Genomic DNA, 17,592 nt, shown 5'->3' on the forward strand with positions numbered 1-17,592 from the left:
GTTATCGAAAATATTTTGAAATATACTGTTTATGCCTTTAATACAAGAGACTTTGAAACATTCCACTTCGAGGACTATAAAACCAGGTGTACGGCTGTATTTCAACGTGTGAAAATATAACTAATGATCGATGTTTGTCATTTTATTATACTGAGAGATGAATGTTTTTAGCGAAACACTATTTTCGTAAAACACAACAGAAGTCAATTGGATCCACAACACATTTAAGAGAAAAACAAAAGTATTTATTTCCGTCTATGTAAAATCTTTAACCAAAATAAAGACATTTTGAAAAATATAAGGCATTTGACATTTTAATCCTCTGCTTACATGTCTTCACTTTTTGCACTTTTATTTTTGATACTCAAATGTAAAGTTTTGAGTGCAGGATTTTTTATTTGAAGCAGAATATTTTTACACTGTGGTATATTTACTTTTACTCAGGTGAAGGACCTGAATACTTCCCGCACCACTTCACACATTCATCATTTTACACCAAACATGGAAGCCATGTTACTTACAAATCATTTATTTGTTATATAGCGGTGTCAGACATCATTCGTATTTGCACATAAAGCATATTAAGTGTTTTCCATATATTAGTAGTGATGAACACCACTTGGACTCCAAAAAAAACAAAGAAAGAGGATTATTCGGACACACCTTGACATGCATCATCATTTTTAAAAACTAAAATACATGAAGCTTTAAATTTTCTTTGGTGCTATATTTTTTTTCCAGTCAACAAAATGCTAAATATATGCTGAAATTCTGTTTTTAAAAATCAAAAAAACTCCAAAGCAAATAATGCAAAAAAACCCAACAATTTTGCATTGAATCGGGAGAGAAAGTGCAGAAATGATGCAGTTTGATTTAAATCAATGTTTCTGAAAGTTTTGCGCTGAGGAAAAAAAAAACATCAGGAGTTGGCAGGTTGTACTTTCAACATTCCTCAACATCCATCACTGCTTCAACTGTCAAAGGACACTTCTGACATCCAACCCAGAAGTACGGGAAGACTTTCTCAGCGATGGCGTGTTTGAAGGTGTAGATCTGCGTCTTGTTCTCCGGGTCGTAGAAAGACACCCGGCCCCGGTCGCAGTCCAGCTGCACCCGGAGCCGCCGCGGGTTCCTTTTCAAGTTGAGCCGCGTCAGCGGAGAGGTGCCGGCGAAGTACATTTTGTGGTAGAAGTACACGCACAGGTAGCCGTTTTTCAGCACCGAGGACACTTTCTCTTTCCTCGCGACGGACTCTTTGGCCACGCCGACGACCCAGGCCGTGTTATCGCCCACGTTCACTTCCCACTCGCGCCTGCCCGAGCTGAAGCCCTCCCAGCCCAGGACGGCGGTGTCGGGGTCGAACCTCTCCGGGTTGTCGGGCAGCTTCTGCTTCTCGTCGCTGTCGCGGACGCTGGTGAGGTCGTCGGACAGGACGAGCCACGGGGCGGCGGTGTTGGGGTTCAGGCTGACTGCGGCTGAGGGAAGACGGCAGCGGTTACTTTTGACTGCGGCTCATGCGGAAGAAAAAAAAAAAAAAAAAAATCACCCGACCGGCGCTCCGCCGCGGGGAAGCCACCGAGAAGTCAATGCCGCAGCTGTAAGTTTCAAAGTAAACCACGTTTCTCTTTCTGGTCTGAATTATTATTATTATTATTATTATTATGATGAACTAAAACCTTTATTGATGATCTTATCCATCTTCTCCCACACGCGGAACGTCAAGGAGCCCACGTATTTGGCCACATCTATGAGTGCTCCCGGAGCCATAACTGGATCTTCGATTGGACATTTAGCTCTGCAGGAAACAGAAAAAAAGAAGCAGTTTGCATATTATTTTAGGAAAGCAAAGCAAAGAAAAATCGAAGTTTACAATTTATTTTTTTTTACCTTGCCAGTGTTTTCTTGCTTTTCTGAAAAAAAAAAGCAAAAAAAAAGCAAATTCTCTTTAATATTTGATCCATTTATATATATATATATTTTCAGGCAAGTATCTGTGTATATATTCATATTTCAAACTCACATGAAGGACAGAGATGCCCTCCAAAGCGATCTCCTCCTCCAAAACTTTGATGGACTCGGACACGGATGATATGTTCCTCTCCAGCTCTTCAAGCTTTTGCCTCATCTCTTCGCTCTTCTGCTCTTCCTCTCTCTTCAGAGCATCCATGTTGGCCTTCTCTTCAGCTAGCAGAAAGTTGTGAAGTTTATCATACTCCTCACGAGTTCGCCTTTCCACAAAGCGAACCTGGACCTGGAAGAAAAACGGCTGTAAGTGTGGCTTGGAGATGACCGGCAGAGCCTCTAACCTGGAGGATTTATTTTTTTTATAGGAATAGGTTTCCAAAATAAAAGAAAATGACACAACACCTGAATGTGCGCCGCAGTGTCCTCGTAGTTCTTCTTCATTTTGTCAAAACTGGCCTTCTTGTCCTGCAATGAGCTGAGGGCGGACTTCATTTTCTCCTGAAAAAGAGGAAGAACTTCAGTCTTGTAACATCTTTAAATAGCTCACAACGGGGGAACTCAGGGAACGAATTCTTCATTTTAATTTATTTATTTACTTATTTTTTTTTAATGACGGCTTAAACTTTACCTTCGCATCCACCACCGCCTCGCTGACGGGGCAACAATCGTGCTGCTTGTGTTTCCTCGACGTGTGGCAAACCACGCAGATGGGCTCCTGGTCCAGCAGGCAGTAGAGCTTCAGCTTCTCCCCGTGGACAGGGCACTCCTCCCCCGGGTCGCAGTACAGGTCCCCCGCGGTCTCCTCCATGCCCTCGCTCTCCTGCACGTAAGAGTCGCACAGGTTCTTCAGGGTGAGGCTGGGCACGGGGTCGTCCAGGGTCTGGGTTCTGCACAGGGGGCAGTCCCGGCCGTGTCCTCTTGGGGACCAGTACTGCTGCAGGCAAGGGGCGCAGAAGCTGTGGCTGCACTTCAGGACCACCGGGTCCCTGAAGATGTCGCAGCATATGGCACAGGTGAGGTCCAGCTCGGGGAGACAGAGCCTGCCTGCCATCCTGACACGTTGTTGGTTTTTTTACCCTGTAAGTGAAAGTAGGGCAAAGGTGCATGTATTTACTATACACAGCCTCTTTTTTTTTTTTTTATATATATATATTATTATTATTATTTATCCCCTCCACCCCTCAAAATCACTCGTCTAATAGCCCGTTTACGTCTCCCTGTGAAAACTGCCGAACATAAATCATCCTGCGCATGCAAATTGTAATCTGGCTGTCAAGTTTTACGTAAGAGAAACCAAAGAGTCAAAGTTTACCTGACACTCCACAGTCTTGTGACAGATACGCGAGTCTGGGCGCTTCCTGCTTCCTGTTTTGATGAGTCACCCAAAGGAGGCGGAGTCTCGGAGACCGCGCAGGCGTTTTTAACCCCTGACTGACCCCTTGACGTCTCATCTGAAGCAATAGTTCCCGATGGAGGAAGAGGAACTTAAGCGCTTTCTAAATGACGAATAAAACAAATGTTAGTTTGGCTGGCTAAGATGAGACGTGGTAAACATAATATACCTGTTTTTTTTTTTTTTTTATGAAGCTTTACAGTTTATCCAATGATACATGACCTAATTGTGTGTTTCAAAGCTACCTTATTCTGTTTTATGCTGTGCAGTAGACTTTTCTCGTATTTGAATATGTTAAATTAATAAAAACAGACTTGATTATTTATCATATCTTCTCTGGCACACAGGATGCCCTCACTTGTTTTTGAAGGAACTTCTGGGCATCCTCAGTTGCACTTCCTCCAGAAGAAACCGACCCACGTGATCAATCACTGATAAACACAGAACTCCTTGGCTTGTTTTTGGATTCATCGCAGCAGAGTCGACAATTTATAATGAAAGGTATTTATCACGTTTCCTCTCTCTTCATCTTCACCGATATCTGAGTCTGAAAACACAGCTTTGGTATCTTAAGGGAGCAGCAGTGTTGGTATGCACATTCAGGGTGGTGTGTGGTGGATTGTGATCTGCCCTACAAACAGCTCCCAACATGTGGCACTATCTAGTGGAAAACTTTGACCTTAACTGTACAAATAATGCCAGCAACTAAGCATATTATGGAGTTGAAAAAAAAAAAAGTTTCTTTTGAAAGTCATTGGTTAATCATCAAAACAGTCATGTAAAAAAAAAAAAAAAAAAAAAAGTTTACTTCTTTCCAATTAATGGAAATTTGATTTTATTTAAACTTGTGTGGATTTATCATTTTATTATTATGTTTGTTTGTCCTTTGTGATACTCTTCCTCTATAAAACAGTATGCCGTCTCTGTCCAGACAGCTTTTACAGTATTTATTGCTTCTTTTTAACAACAAAAACAAATAGACAGACAGAAATAGCCTCCTCGCTTGGGTTATTTTCTCCTTGATAAATGTATTGCGCAACCTTAGAGCATCAGTGCGTGGGATCTGCACATCTTAATTTTCCATCATGTCCAATTGGAGTCCAGTTGTACTCGTCTGTAATCACCACGTGGCTTCTGAGACTGTAACTTGATGAACTGAAAGCGTCGCTATCAGTGAGCACATGTGGTGTCCCTCTCCGGTGTCTGATTAGAGCGCCTGGGCTTCTCACCGGGTCAGAACCACAAGTTCTCGTGAACGCTTTGGAGAGCAACAAAGCACTTGCTAAACTCTGCATTTTAATGGGAGGCCAATCAGGAGCTGTTTTTAGAAATGCTGGAAAACGAAGACATGAACGGTCTCATGTGGCTACTTGTGTTTGCCAGAAAACAAATTAAGTATAATAATAAAAAAAAGAAAAAAAAAGTTTGCAGTTGGTGTTTAGAGGAAATGTAGCTTGTGGTGCCAGTCACAAATATAGATATTGAATTTGTAGTTGGGATGTAATGAAAGAGGTGAGAACTGGCTTTACAAGTTTTAAAGGTTTAATTTGGAAACGGCGAAAGAATTGAACCATTTCCATACCGCACATTTGCTTCTCTCTCCCTTTATATTCCATTTATATTGTAGCTACACTGGAAATGATGTTAATGCCATAGTTTTATTATTTGTTATTGATTAGATTTTCATTTGAACAGTGAACTCAGCCGGAACCACTGATGAACAGGTCAGCGCGCCCAGAAGCTGTCGGCATGCTAAAAAAAAAAGAAGCATTACCTAGAAAACACAAAGAGGAGCTGATTGTGGTGGATGAGACGTTAAGGGATAAGCATGTTGTTATGATTGAAGGGGACATGCATATACTGTGCCAGATTTCATGAAAACAATCGGGGGACTTATGAGAATTTCGAGGGCAGTTGGCTGACATGGGTGTCGTCAGATGATGCAGCTCACTTGGGCCTTTCAAAGGCCTGTCGCATTATAAAAGCCGGCCCGAGTGTTCAATCGCTCTCCTTTTACCATCTGTTACCAGCTTTCTTTGGTGTTTGCGCCTTCAACAACTCCACAGTGCACATGACACACATCCATCCACTGCTTGATACTGCTGATTTCCGCACTCCTGTCTTGGTTTGTGTTAGTTTATCTTTGACAAAATTGAACCTGTTTTGAGGGAAATCTCTTGCGCACACTCCCTAATTTTTGTTTCTCTCTTTGCCAGTTTGCAGCAAGTTGTTGAGATATTTAGGTTTGGACCAAAGCGGTGAACCAAGCGGCAGACTGACATCACCAGCTCTCGATTTGTGAACTTATTTTAATCTCGACCTAGATGGTGAATCCGCCGATTAGAATAAAAAGAGACCTCTGAGACCTCTGACTGGTGGAGCCGGCGGCCGTTCTGTCACCTTCAAGAAAAACCTTTTTGTGTAAAGTCACCATAAAAACAAGGTAATACAAATTCAGATTAATTGTCTTCAGTTGATGGCACTCATGGGAACTATGCTTCTTCTGTTTTTTTTTGTTTTTTTAGATGTCAGACTGGCAACACAGATGGTCTGTTTGTCATCCATAAAGGAGAGTTTGAGTTTCTCGCAGATGTTCTGGTTGTAACTTTCCTTCCTGGAAGGACTTTTTTTTTTTTTTTTTAAGACGTAGCTACTGAGCTCCACTTTACTTGCCCTCTTAAACATTTACTTTGTTTCTGTTTAAGTGCAGAACATCACAAACACGATAATGTGTTTACAAGCCTGTTTGTGTTATCACATGCATTTTTAATGATTTACTTAAATTATACTGAGTTTGATCGAAGGTTTCAGTGCCTGGTGGAATTGTGTGACACCATGCGTTATAAAATTAATTTATATTCTTGCTCTCGTGCTCCCTCGTGACTCTCAATGAGCCATATGTCAAGTAAATATTGTCTACCAGGGTTTGTCACATCATCTGTTGCTCATTTTTTGTTGTTGTCATTTCTTACATATCCTGTTGCACTTTTGCTTTTACTTTGGAGGAAGTTTAATTCCTTTTAAATAACAAACGTAACGGGCAGTAAAAGCTGACACCTTTTTATACTGAAATGAAACCAGTGTGCAACTATTTCTGTGACCGTATAACACCACTAGATGTCAGTATGTACCCACTGAAGGCAACGTCTTCAGCTGGTGAGCTGAGTACCTTAAAAAATATTGAAGTTGTGCTGCAGCATTCGTGCTTCAAAGTTCATGTTGCTTTGCACCAGAATGACTCGAGGTAAACTAACTAATATGGAGTGGTGACATATAATCCTCTGGTTTTATCTGACCTTGATGGTTCCTGAAAGAAGCAGTTAAACGCTCACATTTACCTGGACGTCGCTGTCTGCAGCCTCCTGCCCTGTAAATTGGTTGTCAGCCGCAGTGACCCAGGTTAATGGTGATTCATTATTGCTCACACCCAGCTAGTGCTCAAGGAGCTTCATCTGGGCTGGGGGGGGGGGGGGTCTGTGTCAATCTCACCTCATCTAATGAGGACAGGCAGATGAACAAACAAGAGGGACGACCTCAGTCGGACCCGTCTCACACGTCACCGAAAGCAGCAGGAGATGAACTGCTCTGGTCGCCGAAGGTATTGATGAACTCAGCTCAAAAATAAAATAAAAAATAAAATATTTGCATTAAAAAACACGATCAGCAATGCATAACTTTTTAGATTTTTTTTTTTTCTCACCCTTTTGCAAGCCTATTTGCAAATACGTGACAAAAAGTCAATAGTCTATTACTCTGCTGTTCTACGCAGTTAAGCCGGACAGTAAAACGTGAACTCAAGCCGGTGAGTTATTGCAGGCCATAAGAGGAGGGAATGAAGAGGGCTGAAAGGCAGAGAAAGAGACGTAGACATTTTATTTTGCGGGTTGATGGCAAACATACAAATACAGAATTTAAATGATGGATTAACTTTTAAAATGAGCTGAAACGATTGGCTCTTCATGTTGTTAGCACGCGGTTCTGTTTTGAACCCTTCAAGTTTGGACCTAACGTGTTTGCACTTTATTGACATGAAAGATAACTATTTATTTATCAGAAAAACCCAACTGCATAGTGTGTTTGTGTGTGTGTGTGTGTGTGTGTGTGAACTCGTGTGCTGACCTCGGCTTTCAGACGGATCTCATCTCATCAGGAATTCAAGTTGTGTCAGGCCTCTTTATTTTATTTGTACCTGAATTGAGGTAATAAAGCTTAAAGTTGTAGTCGGTAACGTTTTCGCCTCAGTTCTCACCTTTTTGGATGAATTTGCTTCATTTGACTTCATAAATTCACCTCACATTAGAAGTTACTTTTTTTTTTTTTTTACTTTAAGCTGCGGCATGTCCAATTTGCAAAACATCCTAAATGACTACACAAGTGCCCTGCTGTGCTTTTTTGTGTGTGCGTACTTCAGTTATATTTGACTATATCATTCCACTGAATATTGAAACTTCTGCAGTCTAAAAGGATTGCAGCAGCTGAGTCAGTGGATAGTGTGGTGAAGACGTCATGAGATTAATCTCGTAGTTTAGTTGTGTTGTAATTGAAACCAGTGAGATGAGAGGAAGAGAGCGAGAGGGACAAGGGCAGAACTGACTTCTACTTTCTGCCACAGCTATATTTGATCTTTTCAGATTAAAATGTGACGCATGCATGAACCATTTTCATGCTGTTCACATGGTGACTCATGAGCAGCGAGCTTTATCGTCAAAGGGAAATACTGTAGCACCATCCATTTCATTAGAGGGTGCTTTTATTTTATCTTTTCCTTCACACATGAAGTGAGTGCTCCATATAAATTGGATTAAATGCACAATTTCACCAGGGCTTGCGCAAGGCACTCTCAAAGATCAGGTACACCTGTCTTCACCTTTTTTTTTTTTTTTTGGTCACTTATTGATATTTTCCACTTGGTAATGGCGGAAAAACTTTTAACAACAAGCTCTCACACAGACACCGCAAGGCATGTGTGATGTAGTTAAAAAAAAAGAAATCTGAGTAACAAAGTTTAGGTCTTTTCCCTGCTAGCTATTTTCAGTGTGTATTCGTAGGTGTGTGGGAGGGGTTGACTGAAAAGACACACTTGCATGTTGCTCACACACACCTACACCCAAACGTGCATGCAGCAGAACCCACACGTAAGCGGCCTGGCAGTATCACAAACGCAAATGTGCACTGAATTGGTGGTAAATTTGATCTTATTGGAGAGCCTGCTGGAAAGCCTCGGGCTCAGAAACCTCCTTGAGTCTCTGGAAGGTCGCCAGGCCCTCCAGATTCACAGGAAAACCTCAGTTATTTCACTCTCTCTCTCTCGCTCTCTCTCTCTCTCTCTCTCTCTCTCTCTCTCTCTCACGCACACACACACACGCACACACACACACACACACACACACACACACACACACACACACACACACCTGCACACAGCAACCCAACCCACTGAAATGTAAAGGAGCGACATCAATTCAATAAGCCCGAGCCTGACAGGGACACGGCAGCACACTCCAACACAGCTGCTCTCTCCATCTTTTTGCTAACCCATTTCCCCTCCTGGTTCCCTCCCTTCCCTTTAAACTCTGGCTCAGCAAAGCAGAGTGATGACAATTTTGTTTTAGCCGGATGAATCTGCTGTCTGCGATGACCCAAATCTTTATTACGTTCCTCCACCCCACTGCTCTGCTATCAAAAAATGGGAGTGTAGGAGTCAGGAAATTGTATCCGTGTCAGGGAATTGCTCACAATCACTTTGTGTTGGGAGTTATTTGTTACTTTCTCTTGTATCTTAGCATTTTGTGTCATCTTGAATAAGTGAAGCGGGATAGTCATGGAATTCCTCTGGTTCCTTCAGTTTTCATAAAGACGAATCTCAAATTACACAAAATTGTAGGCTTGAATCTTTGCGATGGCTCCGCGAGGCTGTGTGCGGCATCGGGAGGGCCGTGCAGTGACCATCCTATGTGGGTCATTTGGCTCAGTTCGGGCCAGAGCCGTCTGTCACCATCGATGTGTCAAATCAGCTGTGGCGTGACATGACTGGCTGTGGGGCTGAAGCCAGGGATCTCAGCGGTGGAAGAGTCAGAGCGACACTGTTGAGCTCGAAGCCCCACAGAATGCTAAATGTGATCATCGGGCCCATCACGGCGGACCGTATCTGCCGTTTCAAACCGCAGTTTACGGGACTTGTGCAAAAGCATGTATATATGGTTTTGTTCTCCTGGAACAAATTGGCCCCGGGCTTCCGTTCATTTCATCGACTGAAGGCAGGCCTGGGTCTCTTTAGGGCTCAGATGGATGTGCTTGCTCTGCCAGTATGACACCCAAAGGCCCTCGGCCACGTGATGGTGCCCGCTATGAGCTGATGTGGGAGACGGATACCCCGCCCTCGATGGCTCTATACTGGTGCAACTGTAAGATATGGATTGCTGGATGGCGGCTACACAATCCCCCGTTGACCCCTACAACTTCTCTCTGTGTGTGTGTGTGTGTGTGTGTGTGTGTGTGTGTGTGTGTGTGCGGTTGTCTGGATGTGTTCCTGTTGGGAGTGATAAAAACACAGGACAACATATCGAAGTGTTTGCGATGTACGTAATTTGCTGATAGTCGTGACCTGGACAAAACCATGGCGGAGCACAGAGGCTGCTTTAAAGATACACGAGAGCTGTAGTGGTTATTTGTGTGAGGCAGATAAATCAGACGCGGCTACTCGGGTTCAAATATCTGCCCTGCTTCTCCCGATAGGGCCTTTTTCTTTTAGACATCAGCATTAATTAACATTCTTGGGGCTGCACACATCAGGATGATTTCAGCCAGTTACAATTCTGTGAGATTATATATATATATATATTTTTTATTTTTTTTTTATTTTATTTTAGCCACAGGGAGGATTTGAAAGATATAAATCCCCAATTGCCAGAAAAAGGATTGGAGCTTTCGCCTGACTTAAAGGTGTCAAACAGTCCGCGACGGCAGTAATCCTGTAATCTGGGCAGCACTGCAAAAGGTCCTTACTACAGTATGTACAACACAGAGCTCTCACGGACTCATACAGTAACACTGCCTCGTCATTAAGGCCATAGCTGCCACCAGCAACACCAGCAACACCACCGCCCACATGTCGTCTGTCATCAAATCCCAACCTCGCATTGCTCTACTTTATCCCAGCAACCGTTTGTCCTCAGCCAAAATCATCCGGTTGCTGTGTGAGCTCAAAATGATGTTTATTCTGGGTCTGCAACACTTTGCATTTTCCTTTTTCCCTCCAATATTGTGTTTTCAGCTGCATTTTTTTCCAGTTTCCTGCATTCATGCACAACTAAATGGGCTCTTATTTCACATCCTTTGCAGGAGCTGCCCGCAGTCGTTTAATGGGCTATGGATTAAAACATGAGGAGCACAAAACCAGCCCCATTCACCGAAGGAGAGGTATGGATGGGACTCTTAGGAGACTGAAAAAGGTCAAAATTAAAAACCAAATGCCATATATGTGCAAGGATATCCAGTATAGTTTTATTTATTTATTTAATTCTTTTTACGACTGACTGGACCCTTAAAAGAGAATCCTTTTGCTGAGAAGAGTTCAAAGTCTTTTTACCAAATGACAGCTGCTGATTTGAAGGCTCGGCGTTTAGGCTGTCGCCGTCTTGGTTTTTTGAGCCAGAAATGACCATATTTGGAAAGGCAGAAACCCTGATGTCTCACTAATGATATTATTTATTAAGGACCAGCAGATCACTTATCTGAAGGGGAAGCCAATGACACCATAATGAGTTTTAGAAAAATAATAACTTTGATCTTCATGAGAGAAGTTATTTCTGTTTAAATTGGGACTTTAATGGAGAAATTTTTTTTGGAGCTAGCCCCTAGTGGCCCTAAGTGGTATTGTACTTAAAGGCACTTGTGGTTTGGCTTCACGTTTCAGACCCAGCGACTACCTCCCCCTTTATATACAGCCTATTTTGACTCTTGTTCTGTGTTACAAACTGGCTCAAAGAATGCGATTAAAAGATTAATCTTAAAAACAAGCATAATCTAATAAAACTCAAGCCAACACACAAAAAAAATAAAAAAAAATAGTATGTCGAAATCAGCAGTGTTAGGGATTAACAGCAATACAAGGATGTGTTGCAGGTGCAAACTGAAAGAGGAAGCCACGGGGTGAAAATCAGCTGCTAGAAGCAAGAGAGAGGGAGCACATGGGCCACATTTTATAGCCCGGAGGCCCAGGTGAACTAGATCCGCGGACGGCCCCCACGTGTCAACCAATTGCCTCCAAGTCAGAGGGAGGGGCGTCAGAGGAGGTTGGCTGACATATTTTCTGCTCATGACCTGTTAAAATGAGTTTTATACATGTGCTGCTGCTTTTAACATCGACATCCTGTTTACTGGGCAGAAATGAACATACATTCCTCCCAGTAACCAGCCTGCCCCCTCCTATTCCCTTATGCGTAGAATAGCAGCAAACACTTGGAGGCTTGGGCAGAGAGACAAGGACATGTTGCCGGGATACCAGAGGGCTGAATACATTGATTGCATCTTATTCTTAAAGACGTACACTGAATCGGATTACGGTGGCTGTTTGTACCTTATTAGTCTGACATTTTTACAAGAGGAGCACGGTGTCCCCAGATGACTCGGAGAATTGGCTGCGTTTAAATGTCAGACTACAAGGGCTAATGATTTTTATGTCTTGACATGTTTTAATATGCTTATGAAAGCGGAAAGGGAGATGCTCTAGAAAATTGTGGGACGAGTGGAGGAACTGATAAGAGACCTTTTTTTTTATCACAGCGGTGCCTTTCAAGAAGAGGAGACACAGCAAACTCTTCGAGTGAAGCCCCGACTGCGTGCATTAGATAACAGCAATTGCATAATGAGACTATCCTGAAGCTTCGCTGAGTTCTCGACTTGAGAAATCACAGGTTTACCATGGGTGAGACGGAACAATGCAACGTTTGAAGTCTTTGTTGTGGTCCTTTTGTTTCCCCCCCCCCTTTCAAATATTAATAACTTTGCAATGGCCTAAATCTAATGAATGTCACATCTAGTTGAAGGAGGTTGCTCTGCTCTGAACTGCGTTCGCTTCCTCAAGATATCTGACGTCAGGAAACTTTCTCTAAACGGCAGCATTTCTTTCTTTTTTTTTTTTTTTACATCTCTTTTATAGGCTCATATGTAGGAGAGACAGTAACTCAAACTTAAACCTCCATTGAATTAATATGATAGCGATAATGTAGCCTCTAATATTGCAACCATTTGTATCGACTCGTGCTTGCTTGGACCGACTTGGCTTGTGATGAGAGGTGTTTAAACCACAGGAGGAGCTCTAATCAGCAATCGATCCCTGGACGCAGGAGTTCTCATTGGCTGTATTCAGCCATTTCGATTTTAATAAAACAAGGAAGTATGGTGGGTGAGCCAAGGTAATTGTTGTGTTGATGTTCCCTCCATGACCACACCGTGGCCTCGGTGAAGGTCATGCCTTATTGATTGTTTGGCAGCACTTCTGACCATAACCGTGCAGTTACATGGAATAGTGTTATTGATTAAAGCTGTTTGAGGCTTTCCAACAGTTTGTTTTTACATTTAAAATTCGGAAATGGCATATTAAAAACGAGTCCCTCAGCTGAGAGGAATGGATTTTAGGGTGTTTTCACAAGTGAAAGCTCACACCAAAGTTATTAACCAAGGTTAATGTTTTTGTTAAATCTTATGAATTAGATTCGGTTTGTTTTGGTTTTACATTGCAATTTTGTGAGCACACTGAAAAACTGTGCATGACGTCCCTATACTTGGACACTGATTGGTTTGCAGATGGGCGTCTGACGTTGTTTGACTCGAGAAAAGTCAATGAACTAATTCATTTTGTTGCAATATATTATTATTATTATTATAATTATTATGGTATATTATGGTTACTTCTTTTCTTTTCAGAGAATAAATTAGAAATTTTGGCATTTTTTTTTTTAAGCATTTTTTTTTTCTTCGTTGGACCAAATTACAGTTAAATACGCTCCGCTTCTCCCCGTGTAAAAATTAGAGCAAACCAAGGGTTAACATTGGTGTTGCTTTCCACCACTGGAGGCAGCTCTTGGTGAGCACAAGAATGACGTTTGATCGCAATGTTTCTTCTGGAGTGGTCAATAAACAGCTGTTATTGCTAACAATTGCTATGTTGTGAAAGCTTTTACGGACAAAACATTTGTGGTGCACTTGCCATTGGGAATATTGGGACAAATCCCGGTGGACCACTGCATTGGTGGACTGTTAAAAAAAAATACCATAAAGCTGTTAATGAGCCCGTCTGTCTCATTGGTGGTCTTCTCCGTGTGCTATCGGCAGTCCGGTCTCAGCAGATAAGTCAAATTCTAAGTTTCTTTCGTAGCACACCTCAGCAATTTTATGTAGAAAGAAACAGCCGTACTGGCTTTGCTTGGACGATTCAAATCGTCTCTTTAGTGCAGCTAATGACACAGACCGTACTGAAAAACTCTTTCACTTTTTTTTTTTTTTTCTGTGGCTGTGTTTTGGCTGCTATGGTCTTGTTAAAGATGGAGATCACGGGGGTCCTTACATTCTAACATTTTACAATCATTTCCTATGTGTATAAAATTTCAATTGATATGGATTGATAACTTCAATCAACTGGGAATTGACGCCACGACGACAGTTTCAAGACTCCTCACAGTGAGTCATATGAATCACCAGGCCAGTGCTTTGGTCAGTTGCTTGCAATCTGACAGGCTCTTGTGACTGATAGTTATGGGGTGTTAAAGGTCGACAGAGTCGAGCCTAACCTGCTCGGACTGGGACAATTTCTCAACCTCATTAAGTGGAACTCACCAGAGCTCCTCTTGGACCAGACGCACTCTCATCTGTATGCCAGGAGACACTAACACAGACATCAATGCGGCTGGCGCTCTGCTCCGTCTGCTCGGCTAAAATTGACCCAAATAAAACACAAACGAAAGGCGTAACACGAGAGCGGCTCTGCTCGGTATATTTCTCACACGGTACCAATCAGAAAATGTAACGTGCAAATGCCTTAGAATGGTTCATTTTTAATGCTGTGATCAATATTCATATTACTTATGCAAGACACAATTAGGCTCAGCCTTATCTTTTAAAAAAAGAAAACATTGAGAAGTTTTGGGGGAAATTGAAATGGTACAAAAAAATGTTGCTTTTGTAGTCAAAAACCCACCCGTCCAATTACAGTAATGGAGACCATTTGGGAGGCTGCATTGTAATCGGCCACATTTAATGCTTGCTAATGAGAATACAGCATTGTTATACCTTGGTGATAGATGAAAGCTCATCAGCAAGCATTAAGCATGGCACACTGCAATGCAGACGTTAATCCTTTCGTTTTATCTTCGCAAGAATGTCCATTTCCAGCCGTGACAAATTGCTAAGTGCTGAAGCACGTTTCTGGTGAGGGGGCTGCATGTGGCTTCATTAAAAATTGATGTTGATCAAAATGAGCTGAGAGTGCTGCGATCAAAGTTAGGTCCCTGTTTAAATAAAGTTACTTCGTCTTGTTCGTAATTTGAACTTGGTGTTTAGGTTTCTCTCTTGGCATCACGACCACCTCTTAAACTCGATAAGCTTTCCTTTTATTCACTAACAAGTGAATCACGTTTAATCAAGACTGATTATGTGTTCTTGAATGAAGGAAATTGATTGATTTTTTAAAAATTTATTTTATTTTTTTCCAACCTTTCCAAATCAAATACTGCTAGTAAGCATGAAGCAAATCCTCAAATTTAATGAAAAGACTAATAGCTTGTAACAATCACCCTGCTGTTTTTGTTTTTAATGTTGCACTTCGCTAGTAGGACTTCTATAATGTTAGCGACCAAGGAAAAACATTAAACCTGCAGTCTGCAGAGCGCTGGTTGCAGATGGTCCGAGCTGTGTTGTCAGATGGACTTTTATTTACTTTACCACCTCCTGGACTGACAGTGAGCACCTGCAAAGGGCAGGACCAGCGCCCGCTAAGCTGATGTGTGTTTACACGCTCGGCTGACTCGGAAAGAAGCCCGCAACTGGAGAAATGAGGCAGAAGGGCCCAGTGCCAATCACAAACACTTTAGTTGTCTCGCTAAATCCCCCTAAATAAGAGGGAGTCCACAAAAAAAAAAAAATCCAGTCAAAGTCATACCTTTTGCATATGGTCCCTGTCGCCCAGATGCTGTTTTATTACTGCAAATATTTCTTCAGCCCTTTCTTTGGAAACAGGGTCAGTTGTGGTTGAATTGCAGCTGTGGCTCGGCCTCTCTGCTGAGTCTGCCAGACGTAATTTATTTTCCCATCGATTAGTGCTCGAGGCCCTTCCAAACACTGACAACCAGTGATCAGCTAGAGAGAGAAAAAAAACGTGTCTGAGTATGAGGATATTGACTTCTATCTAAATTCACTTAAGTACCGCTGGTACATCATCTTTGCAAAGAGTTCTGAGGCGAGGCGTTCGTTCAGAGCAAGTTGTATCGCACAGAATTGGACGCATGCATCCTGCATCGGGTTCGCGGTAACCAGGCCCGGTGTCCTCAGGTCGGTGCCTCTTTCCTCCAGCTTTTCCTCCGAGGAGACGGACGAGGACAGTTCAGCGTTTTGGTCGCAGAGCTATTTCCTTTACTTCTCACTCTCAATCGGCAGATAAAAGGGCCGGGCCAGTGCCAAACAAACAGACCTCAGCCTACTGGCTACACAGTAGATGACGGAGAACAAATCAAACAGAAAGACAAGTGCTCCCTCAGGGTTCAGGCTCCATCAGTGATAGCACTGATCCCAGGCACTTTTTTTGATCCTCCCTTCCCTTTCCCTCTTTTTTTGCTGCTCAGCTTGGCACTAATCCCGTTGTTAAAGGTGACTGCCGGGAACACTGAGACGCTTCCAGCTCGAGTACAGAGCCTTCTGCTTTTTTTTCTTTTTTTCTTTTTGGACGACACAAAGTTACTTTTACAGAAGCGGGCAGCCGATATGTCATTCAAGTTTGTCTTCACCTCGCTCACTCCAGCCATCATTCTGTCTGTGTAGTTTTTTTCTTTTTGTTTTCTTTTCCCCAACAGCAATTCCCTCGCTAATTGGCCTCAGAGCTGTTGTGTACCAGCCATGAGAGATCTATTCAAGTGCACGCGTTCTTTCTTTTTTGAGGCTCTCTGGTTGCTTTGACAACTGAAAGTTTGAATTGGAAAGAGTGAAATAAAATATGGTACACTGTGTTTATTTCACCACAGAGCAAATACCCAGAGGGGGAGTGTGTGAATCCATAATCCCAACAACAGTTAAGAGCAACACTGCAGAACTCTGTGTCTTGTTTGCAAAGTTTTTAAGGCAGAGCTACTTCTGGACAATTCTTTTTTTGTTGAGGTTCCCCATTTACTCATTTAACAAATATTAAACATGGTTGTTCTTCCCCCAGCTGTGGATATATTTCAGCATTGTGAACAAACTGCCACACTGCAGGGAATAATCCTTTGCCCTCTGTAAAGTTAGTTGGCCCTGTGTCTTTCAGTGTCTTTCACAAGCCCTTAATTTTTGTTTGAACTGTGACTTGCTTGAAGCTTTTATACATTTTCATTTTCTGTCATCATCCCTACCAGATCTCATACTTGATTATCTGCCACACTCAACATCAAATAACTGCAAGTCTTACACGTACATTTCCTATTTCCAATCTAAGCCTTTCTCTTTTTTCTTTTTTTTGGGGTGAAAATTAAGACATTTTATAATCTTGCATTTGCTCTATAGCATAAGATTGAAAAGCCATTACAGAGAACATACGCAGGCTATACAGGGAACACAGAATTAAGTCATTAGAGATTAATGAGTTTTTCTGGCGAAGCGTATGGAGGCAGATAAATGCTGGGCAACGGGGCCAGACTGTCGGCTGGGAGACGAATCGGGCGAGAGCTGTTTTTGCCAACGCCGTCACGCTCCAGCGGCCATGCTGGAGTGTTTGGGCTCCTTCAGATTAATTGTCAGTCATAAATTAAGTTCTGCAGTGTTGTAACAGGACTGCCAGGACGGGCTTTAACTGACATGGTTATACATGAGCATGGTAGAGGACATGTTTGATATATCTGGTTGGAGTTGCATTCAAATTCAGCTGCGAAAGTTCTGAGACATTGTACGCAGCAAAATGAACCTTGTACTGTATCAGATTTCCATTCGTTTGACTGGTAGGAGTTTCCACAGTCTCACACGCGACATCTTCTGAAGATCCCGTGGGATCGAGG

The 17,592-nt window shown here is 42.4% G+C and overlaps 1 protein-coding gene across 2 annotated transcripts; it reads right to left on the reverse strand.

The window, feature by feature from the left end:
• Nucleotides 1-223: 223 nt before the first annotated feature.
• trim35-14 (tripartite motif containing 35-14) lies at nucleotides 224-3,333 on the reverse strand. 2 transcript variants are annotated; one of them, XM_069164840.1, is made up of 7 exons: nucleotides 3,278-3,333; nucleotides 2,594-3,042; nucleotides 2,368-2,463; nucleotides 2,021-2,251; nucleotides 1,888-1,910; nucleotides 1,677-1,795; nucleotides 224-1,475 (listed from the first exon to the last, which is right to left on the reverse strand). In XM_069164840.1, the coding sequence occupies exons 2-7, from the start codon at nucleotides 3,014-3,016 to the stop codon at nucleotides 943-945; spliced, it is 1,425 nt and encodes a 474-aa protein (XP_069020941.1). In that variant the 5' UTR covers nucleotides 3,017-3,042; nucleotides 3,278-3,333; the 3' UTR covers nucleotides 224-942. The 2 variants fall into 2 exon arrangements, with proteins under 2 accessions (XP_069020941.1, XP_069020940.1); XM_069164839.1 differs by lacking the exon at nucleotides 3,278-3,333 and having other exon boundaries at nucleotides 2,594-3,271.
• Between the last annotated feature and the right edge of the window lie 14,259 nt (nucleotides 3,334-17,592).

Source organism: Embiotoca jacksoni, unplaced genomic scaffold (genome assembly GCF_022577435.1).
Source record: "Embiotoca jacksoni isolate LCO1_2020_lvr unplaced genomic scaffold, fEmbJac1.0.p SCAF_32, whole genome shotgun sequence".
Lineage (NCBI taxonomy): Eukaryota > Metazoa > Chordata > Actinopteri > Embiotocidae > Embiotoca > Embiotoca jacksoni.

What these genes read in the sequence shown, in the direction of transcription:
- trim35-14 (XM_069164840.1), bottom strand. Translation starts at nt 3,016, where the DNA reads ATGGCAGGCAGGCTCTGTCTCCCCGAGCTGGACCTCACCTGTGCCATA. An exon ending in AGGCGGTGGTGGATGCGAAG is followed by an intron (nt 2,464 to 2,593) that starts GTAAAGTTTAAG and finishes CCTCTTTTTCAG; the next exon opens with GAGAAAATGAAGTCCGCCCT. An exon ending in AGGGCATCTCTGTCCTTCAT is followed by an intron (nt 1,911 to 2,020) that starts GTGAGTTTGAAA and finishes TTTTTTTTTCAG; the next exon opens with AAAAGCAAGAAAACACTGGC.